Below are 25,338 nucleotides of genomic sequence, written 5' to 3'. Positions count from 1 at the left end.
GTGGGCCTGGAGGTTATGTCGTGTAAATGGATGCCTCGAAAATAGTTTTAGGTTGCATATTAATACAACATGTTCAAGTGATCACATATGGGTCATATCAGTTGAGAAGGCACGAAGTAAACTACCCGACACATGACTTGGAGCTAGCAGTTGTAGGAAGATAGTAATTTTAGTAAGGGGTTGCAAAGAAATGATTTTACCTCTAAGAGTTGGTCTTTCGCTAAGCCATAGTCTTCGAGCCAAGAGTAACAAAGAGACTTCGAGACAATTGAGAGTCTTTAGGAATTCCGGATGACTCATGCTCTTTAGGGGAAATGTGGCCCATGGGACCTCCTCGTATTTATAGTCCAAGTCCTCGGCAGACCAATCATCATTATTCCCTCAGAGACTCTCCCCCGTTGAGTCAAATTTGGGACCCACCTTGTTATACTCTTCCCTTTGCCTTTCAGCCTAAGGCAAGAGTAGAGAGCTATTATTGTGGGTGCCCTAAAAATTCCCTAAGTTTTAAGCAATTACATATTGTATCCCCAAAGAGTCTTCAGGACAGTAGTCACCCAGGCCCTCTAGAAGGTTCCTTGGGATGATCTGACCTCATTTGCATAAGTCTGAAGACTCCCATAGAGTCTCCTAGATGAAGGATTCCAAGTGGCCCCCAATGACCCATTTGGGCCACTTAAAGATAGTCATCGGGGCACTTTGCCTCCGAAGACATCTTCAAGCCCTCGGGCCTCACCCAATGCATTCCCTAGAAGAATTTGAGGACTTAACCATAGGCCCCACCTAGTGTCTATAAATAAGTGCCTCTTCCAAGGCAAAGGACTTTTCTGGACCTTCAAGGATCATCTAGACTCTACCATTTCTCTCTCTAAGACCCATTCGGAAGAACTCTACCCTATTTTTTGGGACACTAGAATACATCCTAAGACACACATTGAACATACATTCGCATACTTTTGTAACTACATCTCAGACTTTTGTCTAACTTAGGCATCGGAGGGCCCACGCGGGGGAGTCATATGTGTGCCTTTTTGACTTTGTGCTCGTAAACTAAGGTAAGAACAATCCCCTGAAGTCATTTTTGGGCTAGACTGAAACCTTTGATCCCCGAAAACCCTTCTGGGCCAGCAACCTCAAAGGCTCTAGGGACCCCATCCGAGCTCTTGAAGCCTCGGCATTCTCTAATTGTGAATTAGGTTCAAACTTGGTTGTCCACACTTGTGACATCTCAAACCCTCTACCACTGTGAATGACTCTGCTTTGGTTGATCCCAAGACAATTAAATTTAATTGTTATAGTTTGGAAATAACACATTTCCTCCTAGAGGACCCATCCACCTGGAGGACCCTTTTTCCCAGAGCAATTCCCTTACTCCCAAAGGTTCTTTCCTCTTGGTGAACCTTTCCTCCTGGTGGACCCATCCACGTGGAGTTGCACCTTCCTCCTAGAGGACCCATCCTCCTAGAGCAATTCCTTTCCACCCAGTGAACCCATCCACATGGAGACAACCTTTCTCCCATAGTGACCTTCCTCTAGAGCCAACCCTCATCCTGGAGTGATCTTCCTCCTAGAGCACCGGCAAACCCTTTGGCAAGCAAAAAATTGCAAGCCCTACTCCATGTCCCCACATTACAAGTTTTGATTGTTGTATTTTGGTAATAATAAATAAAATCCTAATTTATTAGGTACCGATTTCCACTAAAACCTAAGGCCTAATTATGTAACCTAGTCCAACTAGGATTTTAGGTGGAATTTGGCAAAACTAATTTATGGATTTTATTTCTCTTAGCTCTTCACAAGGGTTTCCTCAAACCCTCAACGAGCCCACCATTATCTAGCAATTTTTATCCTTGTGTGTGTGACCCATAAGCTTTTTATGTTGGTAATGACCTTTCTCAAAGGCCATAGACCAAGAGCAAAGTCTAGCAACCCATCATGGCCCTCAATTAGTAGAACGATCAAATTGTGATTGCTACCTTTCAGTGGTGGTCTTCCCATGCAAATCAATCCTTTCATGGGTTTAATGTGTCTTGATTAAACAAAGATATGGAAAAAGTGTCGATCCTTTTTCGATTTGATCATGATATTCGTTGGTTTCCTGAAATGATGACTTCTTTTGGATTAACATCTAGCTATGGTAACAAACTTCAATTCATATTTCACCAAAGGGCTTAAGAAACATATCTCCACTTGACTAGGGTCGATGAATCCTATCTTGACCATGCACAATCTTTGCATGCTTAATGGCATACCCAATCATTGTTGCACTCACACCCCTTATTGAGATGCTTCCATAACAGTGTTAAAGTATATGAATCCAACTATGTTGATCTAAAGTTGAAGAATCACTTGCACAATCACCACAAAAGGTTTCCTTAGACACTCTTTGTAAGATCCATTTGGAATCCTCAATTTGGGTCACTGTCCAATGAACTTGTTCTTCAACAAGCACCCGTGTAGTAGCTTAGGCATCTAGTGACCACAGTCTATAAGATCAACTGCCAACTTCCCTAAAGTGATGGCATAATACAATTAAATACCTTACAATTAAAGTATACACTTGTGTGTATCAAAGACCTTACAATTAAAGTCACACTTTAATTCTTTTCTACATATAGTATCCCTAGGGACTTTGTCTTTAGGCGTTTTATATAATTAAATATAAAAGACAAAAATGTGCCAATTGAATGTCATGAACATGAAACAAATAGATATATTACTCATTAGTATATCCAACCTTAATATATCATGTACAACTTAACACTTAAGATGTAGGTCATACATTAACAATATCAAATCTTAATATATAAAGTCCAACTTAACACTTAAGTTGTAGGACATATATGACAACATCAGATCTTAGTGTATCAAGTACAACTTAACACTCAAGTTGTATATCAAATACAATTTAACACTTAAGCTGTAGGGCATACACTAACAATCTCCCACTTGCACTATAGTCAGTTCGGCATATGCTTAATGCCTAAGGTGTTTAACACTTAAGCTACAAGGTATACACTAATAATCTCCCACTTGCACTATAGTCAATCCGGCATATGCTTAATACCTAAGGTGTTTAACACTTAAGTTGTAAGGCATTTACTAACAACTCCCACTTGGATTATAACCAGTTCAATATATGCCTAATGAAGGAATTTACGGGTCATAAGCTTAGCGAAAAAATAAAAAAAAATTAAACAATAAATTCCTTTTGTATCTCTCTAAGGGAATAGATTACGGAGGAGAGGGAAAAAGATTACATCTTGAAACGAAGATTCGAGACCAACACTTGACGAAGGCAATCATGAAGTTATCCAAGCGTCCAGCCTCTAACGGTATCCACATGAGCAAACAATACTAAGAACCTTCAAGGGGGCAACTTCTTAAGGCTTGGAGAGTGCTAGCTCAAAAGGGGTGGTGTGGGAGCTCTCTCACATGCACATCACACAACATCAATGGCTTACAGTCACAACATTTTCTATGCATCTTGTGGCTTATTTTTAGCCTCTCATGAGTTGAACGAAAAGAATCACTTGAGGGCTATTTATAACCCTTGGGCACAAAACCCTAATTGAAGGGTTTGGGTCACATGGTCTTTAAGCCCATGTTTTAAACTCTTTAAAACATGATATTGGGTTTTTCTTTCCATTGTCTTTTTGGGCTTTATGTTTTAAACACTTTAAAACAACCCATTTGGGCCTTAGTTTTAAACACTTTAAAATAGCCAATTGAGCTCCTTCAAACACCCCAACAGCCTTAGGTTAGTCCATAAATAAAATCCTAATTAATTAGGTATCAATTTCCACAAAAACCTAAGGCCTAATTAGGTAACCTAGTCCAATTAGGATTTTGGGTGGAATTTGGCAACCCTAATTTATGGATTCTATTTATTTTAGCTCTTTACAAGGGTTTCCTCAAACCCTAAACGAGCCCACCATTACCTAGTGATGTTTGCCCTTATGCATGTGAACCATAGGTTTCTTCTTATATTGGCAATGACCTTTCTCAAAGGCCATAGACCAAGAGCAAAGTCTAGCAACCCATCATGGCCGCCAATTAGTAGAACAATCAAGTTGTGATTGCTACCTTTTAGTGGTGGTCTTCCCATGAAATTCAATCATTTTATGGGTTTAATGTGTCTCGATCAAACAAGGATATGGAAAGAGTGTCAATTCCTTTTTGATTTGATCATGATATTCCTTGGTTTCCGAAAATGATGACTTTTTTGGATCAACATCCACCTATGGCAACAAACTTCAAGTCATATTTCACCAAAGGGCTTAGGAAACATATCTCCCCTTGACTAGGGTAGATGAATCTTATCTTGACCATGCACAGCCTTCGCATGCTTCATGGCATACCTAATCAATGTTGTACTCACACCCCTTATTGAGATGCTTCCATAACAGTGTCAAAGTATACGAATCCAACTATGGTGATCTCAAGTCAAAGAATCACTTGCAAAATTGCCACAAGATGTTTCTTCAGACACTCTTTGCAAAATGCACTTGGAATCCTCAATTTGGGTCACCGTTTAGTGAACTTGTTTTTCAACAAGCACTCGTGTACTAGCTTAAGCATCTAATTCTCATAGTCTATAAGATCAATTGCCACCTTCCCTAAGGTGATGACATAGTACACACCGATCCCTTTACGTCATTGATGTCCCATCGCAATGACACTTTTAACTAGGGACTTTTTAAGGTATATACTCGTGTGTATCAAAGACCTTACAATTAAAGTCACACTTAAATTCTTTTCTACATATAATATTCCTAGGGACTTTGTCTTTAGGCATCTTATATAATTAAATATAAAAGACAAAGATGTGCTAATTGAATGTCACGAACATGAGACAAATATAAATATTACTCATCAATATATCCAACCTTAATGTATCATGTAAAACTTAACACTTAAGTTGTAGGATATACATTAATAACATTAGATCTTAGTGTATCAAGTACAACTTAAAATTTAAGTTGCATATCAAGTACAATTTAACACTCAAGCTATAAGGCATACACTAACAATCTCCTACTTGCACTACAACTAGTCCGACATATTCCTAATGCCTAAGGTGTTTAACACTTAAGCTGTAGGGAATATAATAATAATCTCTGACTTACACTATAGCTAGTTTAACATATGCCTAATGAAGGAATTTAAGGATCATAAGCATAGTAGAAAAATAAGAAATTTTTAAGCATAAATTCTTTTAGGATCTCTTTAAAGGAATACATTACGAAAGAGAGGGAAAAGTATTACATCTTGAAGTAAAGATTCAAGACCAACTCTTGATGAAGGCGATCATGAAGTCATCCAAGCATCTGGCCTTTAATGCTATCCACACAAGCAATCAACATCGAGAACCTCCAAGGGAGCAGCTTCCTAAGGCTTGAAGATTTCTAGCTCAAAATGGGCAATGAGGGAGCTCTCTCACCTGCACGTCACATAGCATCAATGGCTTAGAGGCACAGTGATTTCCATGCATCTCATGTCTTCTTTTTGGCCTCTCATGGATTGAATGAAAAGAACAACTTAAGGGCTATTTATAACGAATTACAAGTATGGTGGCATTGGTAAAAACAATTTCAAAAACAATTTTTTTTTTTACTTACATCAGATATACACAGTGGAACTCATAAACACATATACACAACTTGGATCTTAAAGCAACACGCTATCTCATCACATGAAATACAATAAACAAATACCTAGAGTCCGATGTCAAGTTGGGATACAAAAACTGTTTCTGTACTTAGACTGATCCACCTCATGTTATGGTGGTCTTAGGCTGTTCACACCTAGCGTATTGTCCAGTACTGTTTTGGGCACCTCTTCTTGTGCTATACTGGGGATCTCGTATCACTAGCACCTGTGTCTGAATTGACGCGTGGCACTAACACACCTAAAATTTTTCAAGAAGTAAAAGAAGACAAAAAAAGCAAGGGAATTACAGAGAGAAGCAAGCAGTGAAAATCCTTTGTAATTTTCCTTCACCAATTTCACCCATCAATTCCACCGCCTCTTCACCCAAAATGCCTCTCCAATTGACTCCCATGTGGACCACACTTGGAGGGCTAAGGCAGCATAGGGAGTTGACTTCCACCCATTAGCGAGTCCACTACCGAGGCAGTCAACTCTCGATGCTCCAATAAGTCAACTTTTAACAATCAAGACACATCAGATGCACAATGTTGATACCAGACATAACATTATATGGTGTGTGACTTTCTATATCCACTGTCTGCTAGAAATAAGATAGCACCAAAACCCATTTCAGTACTAGCCAACACCTTAACCCATCATAGGAATCTCTCCATATCCTAGTGATGATCTAAGAGATCCTGGATAGTGTTTGGAAATGGTCTAGGACAATATAGGTGATAATGAAATCTCACTTCAAGTGAACCTATTATAGTTGACGATTATTGTATGCTATAATCCTTCCATCACCTAACGTCCCGATTAAGTGAGAGCCATGGAGTGATAAACTTACAAACTCAGTAACTATGTGTCTGATATTGTCAATGTGACTAAATGACACCTTAGGAAACACCTTTCCTGATAATCAATTTGCCCTGACTAGCGATTGTCCCGTCACACTAACAGTAGATCACATAAGATGTTCACCCCATCAATTATGATGAGGGTGATGGATCCTATCCCCAACACTTGTCTCCATATACTAGCAATATAGAACCACGTAGATGAACCTCTCTACCTCGCAATTGGATGGATCGACATATTAACAAATCCCACACACTGATATAAAAAACAATCGTGCTGGTTCATGTCTAAGGATTAACTACACTATCACAACTAGACAACATGATCATTATCCACAATGCCATGTGGTCAGTCATTAGCGTCACATTCAATCTGTTCTTCCCCAACAACCACCTACAGGTTTACTAGAGACATCCTCATATCATATTGCAAGTGACACACCATCATTCCATCAGTATCTTATATTGAACAGGGTAGTAAACATTGTGCTAATCCATACTCGACTAATCAGAGTCCCCATCTGATTAATTTGAGGATCAAGAATCATTTAGGAAGTCTTGTTGCCAGAGAATCTTGTCACATAGTCTCAACATCTTGAAAATAAGATTCCCAAATAGGAGATCTAGGGACTCATTCATATAAGAAACTTGAGAGTTAATGAATGATGATAACCTTGTCTTTTATAAATATGTACAAAGATACAATAAATGTATTAATTACAAGCTCACTAAACGTTATCCAAATCTAGCATTGGGGCATACAACACTAACAATCTCCCACTTGCACTAATACTAATTTACAAGAAATCTACAACTAATGCTTCACCATCAGCAGGTGTCTGATACCCATCTTCTCAAGATGTCGATCTAGTTTTGACTAAGTCATAGCCTTGGTGAGTGGGTTAGCAACATTTTTTGTTAAATCTATTCTTTGCAACTACACGTCCCCACGTGTTATAATCTCTCGAATAATGTGAAACCGATGTTCAATGTGTCTGGACTTTCTATGAGACTTGGGTTTCTTCACCTGTGCAATGGCTCCATTATTGTCACAATACAAAGGTACTAGTGACATAATGGATGAAACTATACCAACCTTGGGAAGAAATTTTCGAATCCAAATAGCTTCCTTAGCATGATCACATGTGGCCACATGTTCATCTTCTATGGTTAAATCCGTTGTGATTTCTTACTTAGAACTTTCCCAACTCATAGCACCACCATTCAAGAGATATACAAAATCATATGTCAATTTACGATCATCAACATTCAATTGAAAATCCGAATCTATGTACCCATCCACATGGATATCACCACCTCCATAAATCAGGAGCATATCTTTGTTAGTGTTGGTACTCTTAATGATAGATTTAGATGACATCTAGCATATGTAATATGGTAACTAATGATTTAAATCTTACAAATATAATAAAATATGTTTTCATATTTTAAAGTCATATCTTCATTCATATCTCTTCAATCTATATATATGAATGAGCCCTTAGATTTTCTAATGAAAGTCTTATTCTTAAGTGTTAAGATTATGTGATGAAGACTTTCAAATTAAGGATTTCTTAAAGTGATTCTCAGTCCTTAGATTTCTTAGAAATGGGCTACGATTAATCTATTATGGACTGGCACATGGGTTACTACATTTGATTAGTATGAGATATAAATGATAAATGATGGTGAGTCACATGCCATAATCTATGGGATGGATATAGGAGACATGTTGGTAAATGTTAGTTGAATATTTACTAAATGTGATGCAAGTGACATATCACATGGCTAAGAGAATCTATGATTTGTCACTAGTTTTGATTGTATTAATAGTTCTTAGACCGGAGGTAACACACTTTTCTTATATGTTAGTGCTTGAGATTTGTCATTCCTAATAACCACCTGATTATCACGGTGGGAGATGCACTATGTGGTCTCTGTGTAGTGACGTATGGAGGTAGGTGATTGCTAATGGGATCCATTGACCTCTAGCCCGAGGCCAAAAACCAACAACGAGTGGATCTATGCAAGGATTTACGGGTTTAAAAATTATTTTCAAAACCAAGAAAAACATCAAAACAACACAAAGCAGAAAGCAAAAACAATCCTTGCAAGACTCGATATATATGCTACAAAAGAAAAATCATGCCATAGGGGTTTGCATGATTTTTCTTTGTATACCTTTTCGAAGAACAGAGATGCCGATTGTCCAGGCGGTAGTTGCTCTTTCTTACCATTCATTTGAGCTCCCATGTCCAAGCTATTACTCTGGGTGACTAGCCCACCTTCTCACTTATGAAGGACCTTGTAGGTCCATGCCCAAGATATGAGCAAAACCCTCCAATGGAGTAAGGCTAAAACTCTTTCAATGGAGGTGAACCATTGCTCCATGGGTGTTCCTCATTGGGTTGCTTCTTGGCTATCCAATAGCCTATTTGAATTGGAGAAGAAATGAAGGTGTTGTACAAGCTATCTCTAGGAACAAGAGAAGATGATAGCCACAACAATAGAGAAGAAGAAGAAAAACCAAGCAAAAAGAGGAAAGAGAAGTAGAGAGCTAGAGAAAGGGGAGCAGCCGTTAGAGTTGGCCTCCTCTAAAACCCTTTCCCTGTTAATATCTCAGCAAATCCCACTTTTTAAAACCCTTGCACACCTTCCTTCATTCTCTCTCCCATCCTTTGCATGCAGAGCTTCAGGGCATCAAATGTTGGAGTTAAACGACGTGGTGGAATTTTGGTTTACTGAAGATCACTGTTCAGTTGACTAGCTTGCTACCTATGTTAAGTCAACTGAACTGCCTATTTCAGTCAATCAAAATCAACCAAAACTCGAGCAGTTTGAGTTAGGTTAACCGAGCTGCACGGTTCGGTTGACCAAACTTGACCACACCTGCGCAGCTCAGCTTCAGTCAACCGTACAAAAAGATATCGTCAATGTAACATCCCGATCGAGCGATAGGAAGGACCGGAACAACTCACCCTGATGGGCCTACACGAACTTCCCAGGGGGTCACCCATTCTTGGATTACCCCAGGTCAAGCACGCTTAACTTGGGAGTTCTTTGCCAACATTCAGCCCAAAAGGTATCTAGCTGGTGTTGTTTCCTTTCTTACACTATCCTCGATATATACTAACCTCTCTGGGCTCTCGGGGTATTACATTCTTCCCCCCTTAAGCGTATGACGTCCTCGTCATGCGACCTTACAACTGGTCCCAGATCTCCCCCCGATGCATGGCCGATGTGGGATTCGCCTAAGGTGCCTACACGCACCCCCCCTCGGGGACTCAGCGTCCTCGCTGAGGTTTGCCCCACCATCGCGCTCAGAGGCTCGGGGGTCGGCTCTGATACCATTTGTAACATCCCGATCGAGCGATAGGAAGGACCGGAACAACTCACCCTGATGGGCCTACACGAACTTCCCAGGGGGTCACCCATCCTTGGATTACCTCCGGGCAAGCACGCTTAACTTGGGAGTTCTTTGCCAACATTCAGCCCAAAAGGTATCTAGCTGGTGTTGTTTCCTTTCTTACACTATCCTCGATATATACTAACCTCTCTGGGCTCTCGGGGTATTACAGTCAACCTTAACCGACTTCTGCCCATTTTATGATTATTCCATTTTGGCCTCACTATTAATAAATAATGGCCCTTGCATTATCCAATAATGCCACTAAGGCCTTTTCTATCTTATAGCATTTCCCATATACAATAGTGACCAAAATCATTGTCCCACAATGATGAAGAACATACTAAGAGCAATGGATCACTAATCCATGCATTACTCAATATGTGTGTGACTTTCTAGGTTCACAACCATGTAGCAATTAGGACACGTCAACTCCTTGACGTTGGTCGATCCTATCGACCTATTAAAGGGATCTCTCCAAATCCCCAAAGCATCTCGAAGGATCCTAAGTATCCACTAGCTAGGACTCAGGATGATCCTAACGGTAATGAAGTCTAACTCCATATGAACCTATTAAGGCTCCTCGATTACTGTGCACTATAGTCATCCATTTATTAACATCCTGACCGAGTGAAAGTCATGGACCAATTAAACTCATAGGTCTCAGTAATATTGTCGACAATATGCAGAGCTAAAATTAAAGTTTGAAATTTCAACGCAAACTATCGACAATATTAGTTGTACCTATTGATAGTTCCAATCGTGGGTTTTAAAACCCTCGCGACTGTTGAGATTCCGCCTCTTTCAAATACCTCTCTATCCTTTGTGCCCAACCATTCCCATTTTGTTTCTTCTTGGATTGACCCTTTCTTCCTCTATCTTTTCCCTAACTCTCTCACTGTGCGTAAATTAAAGAACTCTTCTCCTTCCACGTTGTTGTGCTCTCTTATTTTGTCCGAGAAATCATAGCGCTGCCTCCCCCTTATTACTATTTCAGAAATGGAAAATGAGGGCTTAGGGCTTCTTCTGCTCCTCCTCATGTATATATATATATATATATCACAAAAGTTTCTCTCCAATGCTACCCTTCTCTTAGATTTAATTACATTGAAAGGATCGCATTCTGCTGTTGTGCGCTCATTGCTTCCACAAGATGGGCTTCCTATTTAATTCCAATTTAATTTCATGGGCTGCTTAAAGTTAGGCTTTAAATTGGGCTTCAATTGCACTTAGCCTCTCAATCTCTAGCGCAACCTCTCTGTCTGTGAGCTGGGCCTTCTTTAAATGGTGGAGCATGCAGCTTTAATTTAACACAGTGGGCCTCCAATTGCTGCTTTACACAAGCGCTCATGAGTATATGTAATATTATATATATGTGTTATATATTATATATATGTGCTTCACGCATGACATTCAATTAAGTAATATGTTATATATATGTATTATATATTGTAGATATATATTATATATATTTATATATATTACATATAACTATTCAATTAAAACAATTTAAAATCAAAACATGGTTTATAATTATAACAAAATTTTGCAAAATTGACCGCTAATCACACAGCTTCGATGCAATGGAATATTTTTGTTTCGGTAGTTCGGCCTTTCACTTACATTCATCCTTAGAGATTGTCTTTATATGATGATTCTTTAACATGTGGATGTCTTTGTATCAAACTATCGAATAATTTATGGTGTTTCTTGCGGGAATACCTCTGTCCAAAATCTCATTTATTCATAATTGTCTAACTTTGAGTTCGAGGTTACAAGAGATCAATATGGGCCAAGCTTAAGAGTTCCCATCCTTTAACTCCCCAATATGGACTATGTCAGACTCTCAATCGTTGTCCTAATTGCTGCAAAACAAAGCATACACATATACATTACCTTATACTTTCTTTTATATTATAGGGACATTTTTGTTAGCGTAGTTCGATACAGGCACCTACATCTATAATTTACAAGGAATTAGTTTTAAGTTAGTAATGTCTTCACTTAACAACTTCTACTTGCAAGCTGGCTACTTCTGATTTGCAATCTAAAACAACTTTATTCTACATCTTCGGGTATAGCATTCCTGAAACGATCAATATAACGCTGTAGACGGCTCCAACAATTCCTTGCCTTTGAAATACCCATAGCCAAGGTCACGAGAAACTCTCATCATAGTTGATCGCATAGCTTGAAAAAGCCAATGTGGAACGCCAAACACCTTATGGTAAAGGGGGCGGAAGCTATAACAGGTGTGGTTACAAAAACAAACTGATGCATAGAGTTGTCTTCTTGGATCAACAGCTCGAATATTGCAGAGCTAGCTACTATAAAAATTATTGATAATTGATCTTCTCTAGTTAGCACTTCATGCAGCTCCCCAACTCCTGCCTCTATTTGGTAGGCCACCCTCTACTCTTATGACTCCTTCGGGCTTGTAGGAGGTATATTCAAGGAAGCTAGAAAGCCTAAAGTACTTCCTTCCTAGGTCCATAGAAAGCTCTTGACACATCCCAGGAGGACTTCTCCCTAAGGAAGAGGCTTTCATAATTTCCATCTTTAGGGTAACACTCTTCTTATGGGGTCTAGCATTACTAAGGAGAATGACCCTATGGTACGTACTGAGGACTCTTCCTCTTTTGTTTACTGGAACCTATTGTGAAGCAGGGGAAAATATAACCTGTTAAAGCAAGGGAAAGTATATACTTAGGTTGACTGAGGAACCTTGGCCTCCAATATAACAAAGAATGTTGAAAAGGAATAAAAATCTCTACTTTATTCAAGATCTACCTCATCTTATATAGGCATCCAACTCAATGTTCATTGCATAAAAAGAAGTTACAATGATCTACTTCCATCTAAAAAGGAGAAGACTAGCTCTTCCCATAATACCAGGTCTTTCCAAACAACTTGGACTCAACTCCTTACTTTATTCCTACTAATTAGGACTTCAACTAGAGATAAACAATCCATCCAGGAATTTATTTAAAAGAGAAAAACTACAACGTAACAAATTCCCTTCCCTTTACAATTTGGCCTTGTCCTCAAGGCTATGATCTAGAAATTGTCTTTTCATAGCAGCAAGATCTTCCCAAGTAGCTTTAGCAGGTGATAATCCTTGCTAGTGGATGAGAATTTCTTCTTTCTTCTGATGCGTCCAACGATCTAGAATGGCTTGTGGCCTGGGAAAAAAAGTTTCATCATCACTCCGAATAATGGGAAGCTCACCTTGTATAGGAATTTTTTCACTAATCCTTTTCTTTAACAATGAGACATGAAAAACTGGGTGAATTCGAGACTTTTCAGGCAGATCCAATTTGTAAGCCATTGCTCCTATTTTCTTAAGAATCTTAAACAACCCATAATATTTAGGAGATAGTTTGAGATTTTTCCTCATTGATATGGATGTTTACCGATATGGTTGAAGCTTAAGATAAACCCAGTCACACTTCTCAAATTCTCTTTCCCCGTGGTTGCGATCATACACCTTTTTCATGCGTGACTGAGCTTCTTTGAGTGTAGTTTGCAGTTCTTTAATAATCTGATCTCGATCCATTAATTGTCTCTCTACTGTAACACTTAGTGTTACTGGTGTTAAGAGAATGAGAAAGGAAGTGAGAAACTTTCAAAAATACGCTTGTGAAAGTGATGGATCGTTGAATATAATGGTGCCCTATGAGATGGGCATTTTTGTAATTTGGATAGTAAGTCCAATGAAGGGTATTTTGGTAAATTAAAAATAATTCCTAGGTGGAATTAAGTGTTGAAGTGAATTAATTTCTCATTTTTGAATTTATGTGGAGATATATGGGATTAATAATTCACAAAGGGCATTTTAGTAATTTAGAGTGAAATTCCATAAAAGAATTAAATTATGAAAAATATGAATATTCAATTATGTGAGGAAATAATTGATTTCTCCTTAAATGGGTGAATTAATGTGGTAATGCCACATGGATGGTTGAGATGAAAGCTTGAAAACCAAGCCTTGTATCTAGACATGACACTCGGCAAGCTCTTGTCCAAGATAAGGGAAAGAATTAAATAAATGCAAAAAGAAATGATATTAGTCTTTCAAACATTTAATGAGAGGCATGATTATGGTGAATTAAAGAAATTCCAAAAGAAATGATAATTAGTCACCATTAATGCCTTGGAAAATATGGGATTTAATTATATGAGAAAAGAAATTATAAATGTCTCTCAAAGCATTTATGAAGGCCATCATGATGTTGGGGAAAAAGATAAATGAAAAAGAAAGTAAAATAGTCACCATTAATGCTTGAAAATATGGTGATTTATATAAATGAAAAATGAGGGATTTATGTCTCCAAAGTGATGGTTGAAATTAGTCCAATTTAAATAATTGAAAATTGGAAAGAATTCAAGCTATGAGATTGGGTCTTGAAATTGGAAGAATGATCCAATGGTGGTGGTTGGAAGCTTGTGGTTGGCATGAATTCACTACAAGAAACAAGATTTTTAGTAGAGGCCAAGATCGTCACTAAAAACATAAAAACTCGTCACTAAAAGTTTTAGTAGCCGCTAAGTTGGTCGTCACAAGCTGTCACTAAAAAGTTTGTCACAAATAGTATTAGTTGCAATTATTGGCTGGCCGTCACTAAAAATACCATTTAGTGACTGCCGGATGTGTCAGTCACAAAAAAAATATTAGTGACAACCACAATCCTCCGCCACTAATGTCATTTTTTGTGACGGTCATGATCATCACAAATAATGACTCTTCAGTGACGGCTACCGTTGTCACAAGTAATGAATTTTTTGTGTCGGCTTTGTTGGTTGTCACAAATGGTAAGATTTTAGTGATACTGTTGGCCGCCACAATATGAACGTTTTTTAGTGACCACATTATTTTGGTTGCCACAAAAAGTGTGACAAATACTTTTAGTGAGAGTCATGGCTGCCACAAAAAAAGACATTTTTAGTGACCACTTTTTGTTGGTCGTCACAAAAAGTGATTTTTATAAAATTTTCCCACAACCCACTTCTTGTTTTTCTATATTTTAAACCCTATTAATTTAATACATTGCATCCAAAATAAACACCATTCTAATCATCAAAAAACTTCAGAAAACAACTCTAGTCAATTAATAATTGATTAGCACTTTACATTTACATTGTTATAAAAAAAAATATCTAGCAATTTACAATCACATTGTCATAAAAAAAAAAACATCTGGCACTTTACATCAAAAAAAGACATCAAACAATTAAGTCTAGTCAATTGTTATTTCTAATCCTTCTTTCCCTAACATCTTCCATAAAAGCTTCAAAAATTGATTGCCTTCCTTTGACTTGGTCCAGTTCTGTCGACAACGCTTCATTTTTCTCTTTCAAAAGTTGCATTTCATTTTTCAAACCATTATTATGTTGTCGCATTTGTTCTAGTTCTGTAACCAGCTCATGACGAGATGGAATATTTCCTAGGACAAAAGAAGGAGTTGGTCTGAATCCATACCCACGAACACGTCCATGTCTTTCTCTTCCCATTACTTCAGAAAAAATTCCATTTTCATTAATAGCTTGAGAAGGTTCTTCCTCAGCTCTTTGGGTTACTAAAGATTGAATTTTGTCCTGAAATTTGATCATAAATAAAATAGATATGTTATAACATAATATTAAAATATATATCACAATAACAACATAAACTGTTTAAAATAAAATTTACCACTATTTCTTTTGATGTGGAATTAACCATTGACCCGTCTTTTTTCTTGTGGGTCACCTTAAACATTTCCCATGCAAACGGTTCGTGTCCTAATATTTCAGCCTATATTAAATAGACAAGTTAATCAACAACAAAAAAAAAAAAATTGTTAATGAGAAAGATGTATAAATGATTTAAATTATACCTGTTCAGCTCTAACTCGAGCAAAACTTCTAGTGTCTGTAGTTTTAGTCATTGTTTGCTTTGATCGATTAGACTTATTATGAGCACAAGAAACCTATATGTAAGACCAAATACAATAATCATGTTTTAAATAATTAAAGTGACTTGTGCATAAAAAAAATAAAGGGTATAGAATACCTGAAACTCATGTGAGCTCAACCAACTGACAAATTGTCTCCATTGTCCTTGGTCAATTGTTGTTGGAGCAAACTTAATTCGATCATCATCATTGTCATATGCGTCATAATAGTCAGCCTTAAACTTATATGTATGGTTTGCAAAAGCCCTTCCCATCTTTCTAAAGATCCAAATTTTTCTTACTTCGTTTTCATCAAATTCAAATTTCTCCTACACAAGTTAAAAGAAAAAGTTGTTTGAAACGTTATAAGTCATGAAGAACGATTTAATACAATATCATATAAGTATAATATAGAATAATTATTAATCTTACCAGTACATAAGAATACATTTTATTCTTATTGTCTTGTGGAACATCTTCCCAACGCTTGCAAGAAATTGGGGCATCTTCATATACTTTAACAATCTTGCCAATATGACTTGCAAACACATTAGCATTTGATCCAATGGCAATTTTTGACCAAGAGCCAAATGTTAGAAACCGGGCAACCGTGAAGATTTGATTCTACCTTGATTGATCCGTAGAGTCGCAAACACGAACTCCTCCAAGTCGGTCCACACGATCGGCCGTTTCCATGAACGCCTCGAGTAATGCTAGTAAACCTAGGCACCTTTGAGAGATCCAAAATTTTACTTATTTTTCCAGCTTCTTAAGTGGCCTATTTATAGAGTAAAAACCCTAATTATGCCTTTGGAAAAACCCTAAACGATTTAGGTCCGACCCATAATCATATTGGGCTGAATCTCTCTTTTAAATTGTGGAACATGCTCGACCTAAGTGTGTGACCCCTTAGCTCCACCATTGGGCTAGATGTAGGCTAACTCTATTGGGCTATATGAAAGCCCAACTCATTAGATTAATTAAACTCTTTAATTAAGCTTATGGGCTTCTTAATTAAACTCTTTAATTAATAGTTTTAGAATTAATCAAATTAATTCTAAAACCCTACATATCATGGTTAACGTCTAGCAACATGCCATGAATACCTAGCCAACGACGAAAAAACACGAACCTTTTCAATTGCAAATACCGTGCAGTAAAATCCTTTCATCAATCTATGTCCCGATTGAATTTAGGGTATGGTTTTATGACGAAACCCTAATCATTCAATAACTATGTATCCATTCCAGATTTATGACTTAATAAGTGAAATCAAAACACGTTTTGATTTCCACCTCACCTTGGCCAAAGATTTCCTCAGTCATGAAATCATCGGAATACATAGGACATCTTCTCATCTTATCGATAAGTGATGAATCCTATTTCGACATTCATAAGCCTTCATATGTGATAAGGTTACGCCCAGTGATAATTTGTTAATGACTCCATTGGAATCCAAAATAGAACTAAAGCGTAACCAGTCAAATATAAGACTACCATGATATCTCGAGTCTAAGGATCAATCTGCACTATTGTAACACAAAAATTCCAATTCGACATTAAAATAACCATTAGAAATTCTGTAGCGGGTCAGTTCAGTGTACTTATTCTTATAATAAGCACCCACATATATGCACTAGTGTCCCCACACCAATGTCCATGAAACGAGACATTCTCCTAATTGAGCATGCATCATATGTGCTAGTCTATCTGAGTTATTAGTGTTCAATCCTAATAACTCTATGACTAGGAACATTTAAGATCAAGACTTGTAAGGAATATGTTTCATGATCGTCATCTCAATGCACAACCAAATTCCATGAGCCTCTTTGATCTATGGACTTCGTCAAGAATGGATTACAATAAATAATGACAACCATCAATGACAAATAAAAACATAAATGCCTTGCAATAATAATTGATTGTTCCTAAAGAATCAAAATGTAAAGTACAATCAATTACATGTAAATATAATTGACTTGTGGGGCATAACTCTAACACCAAAGATGTTAGTATTTTATTCTTTGTTTTCCCTCGACCTCTTTTTCTTACATTAGATGATGATGATCCTATATAATAAATATATGATAAATAAAAACTAATAATTATTTTATCATTTTACAGATGAGAAAACCAAACTATTAAAACATAGATAATTATTTCTTCCCAGCACAACTTTGTCTTGTAGATGGATTAAAATTAGGTGGTGTGACGAGAGTTTGTTCGTTGGTTTCAGCTATACACTCCATTGGCTACAACATAAAACTATATATAGAAAGTGACTAAAGAAAAAAGAAACACTAAAATACACTAAGCTTTAGAAAAATAGAGGGAAAAAAAAAAAGAAACATATCAAAACTAAGCGAGCAAGACATATACAATCAATCATCATCACTTAAAACTGGTTTTTGTTTCCTTCTTCCTCTAGTCTTTCTCTTTCCCTTAACTGAAGGATACATTCTTTTCCTTCGTTGTCTTAATGTCCCTTCTTCAAATGCAATCTCTAGCAGAATGTCACTTCTATGGCATGAAAACTCACAATCATTTAGATCCACATCTTGGGTTGAACATTGGCCAATGTTTGATAGATCATTTTGTTGAAATGGTTCATCACTAATGGCTTCATAGGCATCCATATCATAAAAGTTTTGAGGTTGTGATCGTTGAACAACATACCAATTAGGTTCCCCCATTTCCCTTACATAAAACACCTATTCATCTTGGCAAGCAAGTATAAATGGTTAATTAGTCTACAATGATCTATCAAAATTTAAAGAAGTGAACCCGTAGACCACCAAGATATTGCAATTCGATAATATTCATTAACACGCCATAGTAATCCACATTACCAAGGGTTAGGTTATCATCTCTCGTAGTTGCAAAACTATTAGTTTCCCCTCTCACGAAAACTCCATTATTTTGAGTTTTCAATTCTTTCTCTCGATCTCGGGTGTGGAACCGAAAACCATTAACAATGTAGCCTTTGTATGACAATGCACTATGATTTGGCCCTCAAGCAAGTGATAACAAATGATTGGTGACTTTGTCATTTTCTGAATTATACATTTGTGTCACCTTTCCATTTAAAGGGAAATGAGTTTAATAACAATATCGTTTAAATGGATGGCATTGAACATCTAACCACAAAACATTTAAATGATACATATTGGATCTTAATATACTTACTTGATGCTCAAACCAACTTGAAAATTCTCTATTGTGAATGTTTTCTACGTTTCTGGGATGGGAATAGGCTAGAGATTGGACCACCAATTGTTTGTGTTCTCTATTTTAAATTACACACAAAAAGAAGTAAGAGAAATTTCATGGAAAAATAATTGTTATAAATTAATTGGTGTAGAATATGTCAAAATTATCACTTACTCTATGAATGATTGGATTTCATCACAATTTTTAAGGACATATAATCGAGCTTGGGATCATTCCTCTCTTCCAAGCTCACATTGAGTCACTTTTCCTAAAGCACGACCTGTTTGCTCACATTGAGTCACTTTTCCTAAAGCTGTGAGTCACTTTTCCTAAAGCACGACTTGTTTGCTCACATTGAGTCACTTTTCCTAAAGCACGACCTGTTTGAGTAAACACATATAATCCACCAATTGTTTTCACACCATCCCCGTCAGCATTTTTTTCAATGCGATTGAATTTTGTTTCACATCCTTTTAGGTATCTAGAACAAAAATTTAGGCATTCTTCTGCAAGATATCCCTTTGCAATTGAACCCTCTAGACGACTCTTATTACGGACATAAGATTTCAATGTGCGTAAATACCTGTCAAAGAAATTGATAACTTTTCTTAAACTCCTTAATAAAGGGGTAAACTTTCTCTTTTTTTTCCAAAAAAACTAGTATGAATAAGAACATGTACAAACCTTTCAATTGGATACATCCAATGATACTGGACAGGGCCGACAATCTTAGTTTCACTAGGTAAGTGAATAGGCAAGTGTTCCATAATGTTGAAAAAAGTTGGAAGGAAGATTCGTTCTAATTTGCAAAGAGTTTCAGCAATTTGGAGTTCAAGTTCATTTAACCTTTCAACCCTCAATACTTTGGAACAAATCTCTTGAAAAAAGTTGCTCAATTCAATTAATGCACCAAAAACATTCTTAGGGAGAAGGCCCCGTAGAGCAAGAGGGAGTAATCGTTGCATAAGAATGTGGCAATCATGACTCATTAAGGACAAGATTTTGCGCTCCTTGATATTAACACACCTTAAGATATTCGACGAACAACCATCTGGTACTTTAACTTCTTTAAAAAATTCACACAACATCAATTTTTCTTTTGAAGACAACATGTAACATGCAAGAGGTATTTTATCATCTTCACCGAGTAGGTGGAATGTCTCTCTAATACCCATCTCTTTCAAGTCCATGTGAGCTTTCTTACCATCTGTCGATTTTCCTTGAATATGCATGATCGTTCCAATGACATTATCACATACATTTTTTTTCATTGTGCATAACATCTAGATTGTCATGCAACAAAAGTTCTTTCCAATAAGGTAGCTCAAAGAAGATACTTTTTTTTCTTCCAATGTTTTAGCCAAGTATCATTAGAATTATCCCATTTTCCTTTTTCAACAGTGCATAATTGTTCAAACACATCATATCCGGACAAATGTGGAGGTCAGTCCCTACGTTCCACCTTCCCATTGAAATGAACTTTATTATTACTCCATTTATGGTTCCTAGGTAAAAATCGTTGGTGGCCCATATAGCAAATTTTTTTCCCATAACTTAGCAAATGAGACTCAGTGTGTTTGTTGCAACAAGGACAAGCCCACTTTCCCTTTGTACTATATCCAGACAAATTTGCATAGGCAGGAAAGTCATTAATAGTCCATAAAATAGCTGCATGCATCTGAAAATTTTGTTTCTTTGAGGCATCATATGTTTGAACACCGGCCTCCCATAACTCCTTCAATTCTTCAATCAAAGGTTGCAAATAAACATCAATGTGGTTTCTAGGGGCTTTTGGACTAGGAATAAGTGAGGTTAATATGAGATAAGGTCGTGTCATACACATCCAAGGGGGCAAATTATATGTAACTACAATCACAGGCCATGTACTATGAGCAATGCTCATTGAGCCAAATGGATTAAATCCATCACTTGCCAATCCAAGTCTAACATTACGAGGTTCAATTGAAAATGAAGGATAATGCTCATCTAACTTTTTCCAAGCTTCAGAAATTGGATGACGTAATAACCCATCCTTAACACGTTTATCTTCGTGCTATTGCATATCTAAAGCTATTTTGGATGACATATATAGCCTCTGAAGCCTTGGGGTCAATGGAAAATACCTCAGGGTTTTTGTAGGTACCTTTTTCCCAATTACATCTTTTTTTCTTACCACTGACTTCCACCTAGGAGCACCACATTTCACACATTCATGATAATTTTCATATTCTTTTCAGAAAAGTATGCAATCATTTGGGGATGCATCTATCTTTTCATAATCGAGTCTTAAAGCTCGGATGAATTTCCTAGCTTCATAATAAGAAGAAGGCACAGTTTCACTCACTGGAAATGTAGATCTTATTATCTCAAGTAGCATGTTGAATGAATTGTTACTCCACCCACTTAAACATTTCAAATGTAACAATTTCACAAGAAATGAAAGCTTCGACTTAGAGTTATGCCCCACAAGCCAATTATATTTACATGTAATTGATCATATTTTTTTTTTCATCGTGACTCTTTATCTTCAATCAATTATTATTGTAAGGCATTATGTTTTATTTGTCATTGATGGTTGTCTTTATTATTTCCATTCTTGACAAAGTCCATAGATCAAATAGGCTCATGGAATATGGTTGTGCATAGAGATGACGATCATGAAACATATTCCTCATAAGCCTTGATCTTAAATGTTCCTAGTCATAGAGTTATTAGGATTGGACACTAATAACTCGGATAGACTAGCATATATGATGCATGCTCAATTAGGAGTATGTCTTATTTCATAGACATTGGTGTGTGGACACTAGTGCATATATGTGGGTGCTTATTACAAGAATAAGTACACTGAACTGACCCGCTACAGAATTCCTAATGGTAATTGTTTATTGTTGAATTGGAATTTCTGTGTTGCAATAGTGCAGATTGGTCCTTAGACTTGAGACATCACGGTAGTCTTATATTTGATTGGTTACGCTTTGGTTCTTTTTTGGATTCCAATGGAGTTATTAACAAATTATCACTGGGCGTAACCTTATCACATATGAAGACTTGTGGATGTCGAAATAGAATTCATCACTTATCGATAAGATGAGAAGATGTCCTGTGTATTCCGATGATTTCATGACTAAGGAAATCCTTGGCCAAGGTGAGGTGGAAATCAAAAAGTGTTTTGATTTCACCTATCAAGTCATAAATCTGGAATGGATACATAGTTATTGAATGATTAGGGTTTCGTCATAAAATCATACCCTAAATTCAATCGGGACATAGATTGATGAAAGGATTTTACTGCACGGTATTTGCAATTGAAAAGGTCCGTGTTTTTTCATCGTTGGCTAGGTATTCATGGCATGTTGCTAGACGTTAACCATGATATGTAGGGTTTTAGAATTAATTTGATTAATTCTAAAACTATTAATTAAAGAGTTTAATTAAGAAGCCCATAAGATGCGCTAATTAAGAAGCCCATAAGTTTAATTAAATAGTTTAATTAATCTAATGAGTTGGGCCTTCATATAGCCCAATAGAGTTGGCCTACATCTAGCCCAATGGTGGACCTAAGGGGTTACACACTTAGATCGAGCCCGTTCCATAATTTAAAAGAGAGATACGGCCCAATATGATTATGGGCCAGACCTAAATCGTTTAGGGTTTTTTTTTTTTTTTTTCAAAGGCATAATTAGGGTTTTTTACTCTATAAAAGGCCACTTAAGAAGCTGGAAAAAAAAAAGGAGAAAAGGAAAATTCGGATCTCTCTTGGAGGCGCCCAGGGTTTGCTAGCACTACTCGAGGCGTCGTGGAAAAGGCTCGATCGTGTGGACCGACTTGGAGGAGTTTGCGCTTGCAACTCTACGGATCAAAGAAGGCAGAATCGAAGCTACACGGTTGGCTGGTTCCTAACAGGGTGCATCCTAGAAATAGAGGTTGTTCAGCATCATGCAATAATTCATAAAAAAAATTTGCACTCGAGTTCGGCTCATTCTCGTTAGATGAATAGTGACCCATATCAATATTAACACCTGGCAACCCAAAGGCTTCTTCCAGCATAGGAGGCATATCGTCATTGTTATTGTTGTCATCATCCTCATCACTAATCTCTACTTCAACCAATACCTCTTACTCGTGGTAGTACCAATTAACGTAATTCTTAACTATTCCATACCTAACTAGATGAAACTTGACATCATCTTGACAAAAAAATATGTATTGTTGCATTGCACACAAGGACACCAGATTTTTCCATCTATGCGTGGGTTTCTGAACGCGAATTCAAGGAAATCATTAACTCCATTCAAGTATTGGTCACAAAGTCTATCATCCAATTGCATCCAACTCCTATCCATCACACTAATTAAAAATAAATATAAAAAAATTATATTCTTATTCAAAAAACTAATAAAGGAAACTACAACAAATATAAGGTACAAGTTTTGATATTTTACTCTTGGTAATAAAATAGTTTTGATAATGACTATATGAAAATCAATCTATATTATATGGATTATATGTATGAGAAAATCAATTTTTAAATCTCCTTGAAGCAAAGTTATGAAAATTTATTTAGGAGAAATGTGGAAGTGTGGTTGAGTGTGTTTAGATTCAAAATAAATATATTTTTGATAATCTCAACTTGCTTTCAAAGGAATCAAGATGAGGTTTAGTTAAGTTTTCATGTTTTCAAAAGGATAGTCGACTATGTGTTTCATTCTGTTGACTATGCTGTTAAGGATAATCGACTATGCATAAGGATAGTCGACTATGCTGGTTTGATCTGTCGACTATTTAAGACATATGTCGACTATTTTCTCATCTGTCAACTATCAAGTAAGGATAGTCGACTATGGATTTTCATTTGTCGACTATTTTTGTTCTTTAAATTCAAAATTCTCTTCATATTTTAACATCTGTCGACTATGCCTTTGTATCTGTCGACTATGGAAAGTTTGTGTTAGAAATAGTCGACTATGATTTTGTGTCTGTCGACTATGGCCAGTTTTATTTGATAAAATAGTCGACTAACCTATTTTCTCTATCGACTATGTGTTTCACATAAACTTATAACGGCTAGTTTTTGGCGCATTAAATGCTCGCCCAACCACCCACAACGGTCCAAAATTCAAACTTGCCCACCATCAACTATAAATAGGTGGTTGAAGATGCATTGAAGGCTGCTGGAAAATATTGAATATCTTGAATCATCGGGCCTTCACTGTTACATCGAGCTCTTAACTTTTTCTCTCTGTATTTTCATTTAAGAGGCTTTGATATCTAACTGTTTCATTACTTTTAAGCCTCGATAATTCATTTAAAGAGAGAGTTTGTAAATAAGAGTTGTACTCTTGGAATCTTTATTTCAATTTCTGTATTTTTCCTAGCAGTAGCTAGAGGGCCCATTAAATTGGGAGGTTGTACACTGCCTAGTCAAGAACTAGAGGACCTGCTCGTATTGAGTAGGGGGTTTGATAGTGAAAGTGGTTTTAAAAATCCTTAGTGGATAGCTATGGTAGTGAACTAAGTTTGGAAGGTTGAACCACTATAAATCTGTGTCTTCACTGTTCTTCATCTTTTTCTCTTTTATGATTGCATCCTTGCTCTATTGACTTTGCTTATTCATTGATAAGAATTCATTTTTATTCTTTACTTTACGAAAGTATTTTCACTTCTCAAAAGAATTTTTTTAATTATACCAATTCACCCCCCCTCTTGGTGTGTGCCATATCTATTCAATTCTATCAATTTTAACATAAAATTTATAAAAATTGTTAAACATCCATTAGACAGTCTAAACATAATGGACAAATAAACACATAAATTAGGGTGATCTCCCACCACCCGGAAGGAGTGATAAAATCTCCATCACTCACGGGGTATGTACATACACAATGTCAATGTACATATATATATATATATTCACTAATATTCCATACCTATAAATTAGGGTGATCTCCCACCACCCGGAAGGAGTGATGAAATCCCCATCACTCATGGGATACATACCTCTTATGATACAAATACAATCCCAAATAACGCAACGATTTGAAAACAAACCAACACTACAAGGGAAATGAGAAGCGTGACAATATTAGATTAACAAAGAAATTATTTCACATTGCACATTGCACCTCTATTTAGATTAATAAACATCAGTAATAAAGTCAGTCTAATTTCTTGTACTCATCCATAATAGCAAGAAAATAAAGAAAATTTTGAGATAGGAAAGCAAGAAAATTTATGTGCAAAAGATCTAATAGACGGAATTAAGCATATATCCAAAATCCAT

The 25,338-nt window shown here is 36.6% G+C and overlaps 1 protein-coding gene across 1 annotated transcript; it reads right to left on the bottom strand.

Moving 5' to 3' along the window:
* Positions 1–15,079: 15,079 nt before the first annotated feature.
* LOC127793717 (uncharacterized) lies at positions 15,080–16,167 on the bottom strand. The gene is made up of 4 exons (XM_052324408.1): positions 15,965–16,167; positions 15,789–15,881; positions 15,605–15,706; positions 15,080–15,510 (listed from the first exon to the last, which is right to left on the bottom strand). The coding sequence occupies exons 1-4, from the start codon at positions 16,118–16,120 to the stop codon at positions 15,157–15,159; spliced, it is 705 nt and encodes a 234-aa protein (XP_052180368.1). The 5' UTR covers positions 16,121–16,167; the 3' UTR covers positions 15,080–15,156.
* Between the last annotated feature and the right edge of the window lie 9,171 nt (positions 16,168–25,338).

The sequence above is a fragment of the Diospyros lotus genome, chromosome 2 (genome assembly GCF_014633365.1).
Source record: "Diospyros lotus cultivar Yz01 chromosome 2, ASM1463336v1, whole genome shotgun sequence".
NCBI lineage: Eukaryota > Viridiplantae > Streptophyta > Magnoliopsida > Ericales > Ebenaceae > Diospyros > Diospyros lotus.
Note: the sequence above shows the minus strand (reverse complement) of the source record. Positions and strands in the feature narration are given on the sequence as shown.

Coding starts and splice junctions, on each gene's coding strand:
- LOC127793717 (XM_052324408.1), bottom strand. CDS start 16,120: ATGGGAAGGGCTTTTGCAAACCATACATATAAGTTTAAGGCTGACTAT. Junction 15,882..15,964: donor TGAGCTCACATGAGTTTCAG/GTATTCTATACC, acceptor TCTTACATATAG/GTTTCTTGTGCTCATAATAA. Junction 15,511..15,604: donor CCACATCAAAAGAAATAGTG/GTAAATTTTATT, acceptor ATCAAATTTCAG/GACAAAATTCAATCTTTAGT.